Source organism: Halyomorpha halys, unplaced genomic scaffold, assembly GCF_000696795.3.
Source record: "Halyomorpha halys isolate HHAL.00 unplaced genomic scaffold, Hhal_1.1 Scaffold349.1, whole genome shotgun sequence".
Classification (NCBI taxonomy): domain Eukaryota; kingdom Metazoa; phylum Arthropoda; class Insecta; order Hemiptera; family Pentatomidae; genus Halyomorpha; species Halyomorpha halys.
In genome coordinates, this window is record NW_027109825.1 from 741,486 (window position 1) to 747,837 (window position 6,352).

Genomic DNA, 6,352 nt, shown 5'->3' on the forward strand with positions numbered 1-6,352 from the left:
GCTCTATTGTGGGTCCGTTGCTTGTATAAGTTTTTATATACCTCGCACCCTCTGTAGTTCGCCGGATGGTTTTTCGTGCACAGTGCACATATGGCAGGTTCCTCCCGTGATTTCAGACAGGTGTTTGATGGATGAAGGCCGGCACATTTAACGCACCTGGATTGGTGATGACAGTAGCTCTTGGTATTATTAATATTAATCATCAATTGATATTTATCTTATTTTGATAATTATTATCTATTTATCATTACTACTTTTCTGTTACAGACTTTCGTGGGTATTAATTTTCATCATCTGCTTCTACGTTAACGGTTACCTCATACAAGAGGTGTGGGATAAGTGGAACGATTCCCCGGTAATCGTATCATTCGCCGAAACTGCAACTCCAGTCTGGAACGTACCGTTTCCAGCAGTGACCATTTGCAGCGAGGTCAAGTCTAGATCTAAAATCTTCAATTTTACTTACTATATGAGTAATGACATTTTTAATCAAAACACAACCGACGATACAACGTAAGTAAATTCATATTTTTGTAAGAATATTCTTATGCTTAACTGTCTGAGCTTCTATGATATACAACGTAAAAACTAAGCTTGATATCAGTATGTGGAAAATCTGATTTAAACTTCTTTATCTCATGAAGTTTACAATTGCATTCAAGCTAAAAATATTACTCGATATAACTATCTTTCAACAAACATCACAAAAGTAATGAAGGACCATCGCTAGCTGGGGTTTTTAGTGGGATAGGTCCGCCCAGGAAGGATTCACTTTTTATAATTTTTGTGTTGCGATCTCTGTTAATTTGAGATTGTGGTGTTTCGTAAATCGACCTAACTACTCGCTCGGGAGGGGCGGTTTTTTTTTTTTGGCTATAGCATCTTTTGTTCCCTAGCTCCAAATCTCACGCCAAACCTCGACAGAAATTCTAATGCTGAAAGTGCCATTCAAATAATATTAATTTTGCACGAAAATGCACATTTTGTAGTTTTTCTACAATTTTGCGTTCTGCACAGAATTGCACGTGTTAATCTCAATAGGCTAAATTTTGTCGCATAACATGCTTGAACTAAATTTATACACATATATGCGTATATATGCCAATATATTTTATTTTTTTATTATTTAATTCATTAGGATTAAAATTTACGAATTTGAGGTAAAGGTAGGAATGCATTGATTAAAACATGAAGAGTCAAATTTAATGAAAAAAAATATATATAACAAAATAAAACCTCAGTGTTATTGCTTTTATGCTAAGATTCAACCACTTTAGTCAGAATCTCTCCTGAGTATGTAAGTTTTCCTCTCTTATCTAATATTCCTTACTTTTTTTATTTCCCATATTCCGTATTTCTTCTCCCTTGTTCCTTTTTTATTTATATATATATATTTTTTTTTCAAACACTGTATTTATTTTAGCTTATTTTTTACTCTTCTATATAACCAACAATTTTTTTACTCAACTATATATCTTTTTTGCCCATTGTACCATATATTTCATTTTTCTTTCATTCAATTCATTAAATTGATTTAAATTGTTTTACATAATTTTTAGATCTTACTCACATATCCTATTATGTTAAAATGTTGTTATAATTATTTCTGAACGTTTTAGAAAGCAGAAAATTGGTGATCTTACACTAGTGTGTGATGCTCATGTTCAAGTCAATGGTGAAAAATATGCCGAAAAACGCACTATGGATTTTTTGTTGGAGGTAACTTAAAAAAAAATTCATATCTAATTGCATAAATCTATGACCTACAATTCCAAGAGCTGAAGAAGAGACAAAAAAGAAGTTATTTAACCCCAATTTTTTATTGCTTTAATGAAAACTATTTATAATTACTTGTCATAATTGATGACTGGGCCGCCCATAGCTCAGTGGTTAGGACACAGTCTTACCAATTTGATGTCTATTGGCGGTGCCGGTTCGAATCCGGCCTGGGGCGTTGACTTTTTTCATTGCGTGGCGGTCCCACAAAATGAAGAACTTTGACCCCCAACCATGGTTAGGCAGTATAGGGCCTACAATGGGAGTTTGGCCGGAAAAAAAAAAATAATAATAATAATTGATGAGTCTGCCAAGGATAGGTAGGGGCAATAAAAAATGGGACTGTATCAAAAATTTTTAAAAAATTAATTTTTCATTCGGAGCTCTATATCTATTAAATTTCCAATAACACTAGAAAACATCATTTAAAGAAGAGTGAATTTGCTAAAATGTCAGCCCCAATAGAGCTATTTACGTTCAATAGTTCTCGAGATATAGCTTTTTAAAAAGCAACGTTTCATAAAAAATACACTGAAAAATAAGAAAAATGAGTTTATTTTGTGAAATCTATATCTCAAAATCTGTTTGACGTGCAGATGTCTATTAGCACTCAAATTAAAGCTATTTTAATGAACTATAAACCAGTTTATCTTCGTGGGAGTAGTAGTTTTCATGGTATACGACAAACTAAATTCACAAAATATTGATTTCTAGTTGTTCGGACAAAAATTTTAATTTATGAAAAAATATATCTCAGGAACCATAAATCTACAGATGAGAAAAAAGATGTTACAAAGAAGAAAAAAGATTCGAACCGGCGCCACAAGCAGATGTTATAACGATAGACCATTAATTCATTTTTGAGTTCTTTCAAGAGAGAAATATTCGACATTATATCCTGTTGGAAAAAGGTTCTGTTTATACTTAGACTATACAAGAGATATAAAGGTCATTGAAAAGTAAATATTGAATTTAATATGCATACCAGAAAGTTTTTTTTATTTGATAAATCATAAAATTTTCATTGTTCAAATAAAAGAATTTGTATCCAGGTTAAGCCACAAAACAATTTATTATTTCTTTAAAAGTCCAACGTTTTGACCAAGTCGACCATCCCCGACGACAATCTTAAGTAAAAATTTACACCTCATATCCAATAATAGTAACCAACCTATTCTAATAATGGTGGGGGGTCAAGTTTTTATTTCGTGGGGCCACCACAGAAATAAAAGTTGACCCTCCAGTCCAGACTCGAATCGGCACGTTTGCTAAAATCCTTCAGCTACAAACGGCCCTCTCCATGCTTGCCTGCCTCGGGCTAGTGCTTTCTAGTTTGCTACAAGCAGCTCTTTCGAAACTATAGGTTTGATTAAAATAATAAAAAATCTATTTTCCCCCGGCTCTTGGATAATAAAAATCTAAAAACTTTGGTGTCCTGATGGTTTTTAACTTGTACGAGTTTCAGGTCACTCCACCATTCAGCGATACTGTTTGGGAATGCAAATGGTCAGACCTAGCAACAAGCTGCCCTGAACTTTTTACACAGATACTCACTCAAGAAGGGTTTTGTTATACTTTCAATATGCTCGATAAAGAGGACCTTCTACGTGGTGATCCGTAAGTATTTTCCATATATTACGATGAGATAAAAAAATCGAAATATGTTCATAAATATATGATTATTTTTTAATAATTATGTAATAAAAACATACAAAGAATCAATAAAAAAAAAATCTAGAAATGGCTAAATTCAACTTTAAAAAGCCTGAAAATATCATTTTGTATACATGTTTTGAAAATTTGTTAATAGTTTTTAAAAAACAACAAAAATCGTACTTTGATACAATCGTACATAGAGTTTGATCAAAATCGTTATACTGTATCTACACGTTTGCAACTTTTCGCAGATCCAAGCTTTGTACAAATACTTTGTAAACAAAGGAAGCAATAAACATCGGTTATCAATGGTTCATTCATAAATAAGGGTTGTATCCATGGCGATTTTAGCTGTAGTTAATCTCTGTGCTAAAGTTAATTAACAAGATTTGAAACAAAGTATTTACACCTAATCTATGGAATTTTAAATAAAAAAAATCTTTAAATGTAGTTAATTATTCAATCTGAAGGTTCGGAAATTTTTTAAATTAATTAAAACACAAAGACCACAAACATTTGTCTGTCGGCAGTTCTAAAACAAGGCTAACTGAACACAAACCTGTGGATGCCCTTTTATTTGTGCCCAAGAACCTACTGTTTTTTTACTTATACCATCTTATACCAACTTATACCATCCAATCCAAAATAAATTATCTACATCCTTGTGCGTGTGAGAATTTGCCTAAGTTTAGCAAACGTGTAGATGTATCTTTAGAGTCGTTTTCAAGAAAATCGAATAGAATTTTAAAAGTAGATTCTATAATGTGGCGTTTTAGTCAGTAGATTTTTATGAAAAAATTGCTGTCACATCCTACGTATTTACTCGCCATAAATGTGTAATTTCAGTTTTGTAAGACTTTTAATTTTTTAGTTGGGCAGATCATTTTGCGAGGCTTGGTTATTTGGATTTTAGGGACATCAAAACGTGTATTTCTGTCGAAAAATTATAACTTTTTCATGATTGCAAAACTTTTCCTTGCTATATATCCATATCTATGTAAATGCAAGTAAAAAGTAGAATAGTATAATCGTAATATTTCCCCTTACTCTCCATTTCATATACAGGGTGTTTCAGGGTTAAGTGGCCAAACTGAAAATATGAATTAAGGACATCAAAACAAGAAAAATATTTTCTCTGAAGGTATGTCCGCAAATGCTTTGTTTAGGAGATATTCACACCTAAAGATTTTCATTGTTACGAATTATTTAGGTTATATGAAATAAATAACACTTCTTTATTTGTTCCAAGTACTTTATTAATTAAACGTAAACATTAAATTCATATTAAATGTTGTTCAAAGTGATTTCCTTGAGCATTATGATTATGACAGTCTCGGCATCTTTCTTCAACAGCAACAGTGGCAGAACGGCACTGGATATGTGTTATTGTTTCACAAGATTCAATTATCCTTCTTAGTAAGGAATTAAGACCATTACCCGGCCTTGCATAGACTATTTGTTGAGTATCATCCCAAACAAAAAAATACAGTGGCGTCAGGTCTGGAGAGCGTGCAGGCCAATCCGTTGATTGGAATAATTATCGTGGACCTCTTCCGTAATGTGCAGGACCATCTAATTGAAGCTACATGTCCCTTCTCAGTCGTAGTGGAATATGTTCACCTAAATCATAGTAATCATTTCTAAAAAATTCCAAAAATAATTCCACATAGTATTAATTCTTTTGTCGCCAATAGTTTTTATAATGTTAGGGATAAAGGGCCATATTAGTATTCTATCTCCAAAACAAAGCGTTTGCGGACATTCCTTCACTTTGAACAACATTTAATATGATTCTTAATGTCTACATTAAGTAATAAAGTAATTAGAACAAATAAATAGGTTTTATTTATTTCTTATAACGTAAATAATTCATAACAATGAAAATCTTAAGGTGTGAATATCTCCTAAATGAAGAATTTACGGACATACCTTCAGAGGAAATTGTTTTCTTGTTTTGAGGTCCTTAGTTCATATTTTCAGTTTGACCACTTAACCCTGAAACACCCTGTATAGATAAGAGAGAGTAATGTGTAAAAACGTTAAAATCCCGTCCCCATTTATCGATTTCAAATACAAAACCTAATTTTCATGTTTCATTATTTTATCATTATGTTATTTTATTTATTTATTTTTCATACAGATAGTTTGATTATGTTCATCTTGTCTATTCTTTTGTTTGTATATATTTTAAGAGAGTTTTTTTTTATTATTATTACTTTTTTATTTTAGTATGTATGAGATCATTCATCACTATTACATATTGCCCACAACTGTGTGGAAGATTGTAATATCTATCAAAAAAAAAAAATTCATGTTCAATGCTTCTACCCCAACAGGTTTCCTTTTCTTCAGCTTCATGGCAATAGGACAACAGGATGGTCATTGGATGGTGGTTATACACACAATGCTCCACTCCTTGCCTATCCAAGAAGAGCCTTTTCCGCAGGATCGAAGGCAGGCCTCACCATTCGTATGAGGGCTCGCGACGAGGAGACGGATTTCTACTGCAGAGGACCTGTACTTGGCTTCAAGGTAAATTATTCAATATCATCCAATGAGGAAACTTTATCCAAGATCTTCATCTTTGGCACTTGTCGCAAATCAAAGACATAAATTTTTGATTTTTTTTATAAAAAGTTGATTATATTAATTTTTTCAATTGTTCAGGTGAAGGAAACTTACAATTAGAATATATAGGGAGATGGTCAGGGTTGCGGTCAATAGTGAAACAAAAATAGTTTACAACTATTTAATTTTACAACGTTTCGCCCCACTTTGCAGGGCTTCATCAGGGCTAAAAAGATACAAAATGAAACTATGTTAAGATAAAATGATAGAAATAAAAATAAAAAGATACAATGAAAAGAATAAAAAACAAGTAACAAAGGCAAGAGCAATAGTTTCACACACACACAGGCAC

At 32.2% G+C, this 6,352-nt stretch overlaps 1 protein-coding gene across 1 annotated transcript in view; it reads left to right on the forward strand.

Annotated features, from left to right (window-relative positions):
- Nucleotides 1-6,352, forward strand: part of LOC106681585 (pickpocket protein 28) — a 21,824-nt gene that overhangs the window by 7,381 nt on the left and 8,091 nt on the right. Inside the window, exons 3-6 of the mRNA XM_014421978.2 lie at nucleotides 268-513; nucleotides 1,620-1,719; nucleotides 3,242-3,393; nucleotides 5,769-5,964. Coding sequence (XP_014277464.1) covers nucleotides 268-513; nucleotides 1,620-1,719; nucleotides 3,242-3,393; nucleotides 5,769-5,964 — 694 coding nt within the window. The remainder of the gene's footprint in view (nucleotides 1-267; nucleotides 514-1,619; nucleotides 1,720-3,241; nucleotides 3,394-5,768; nucleotides 5,965-6,352) is intronic.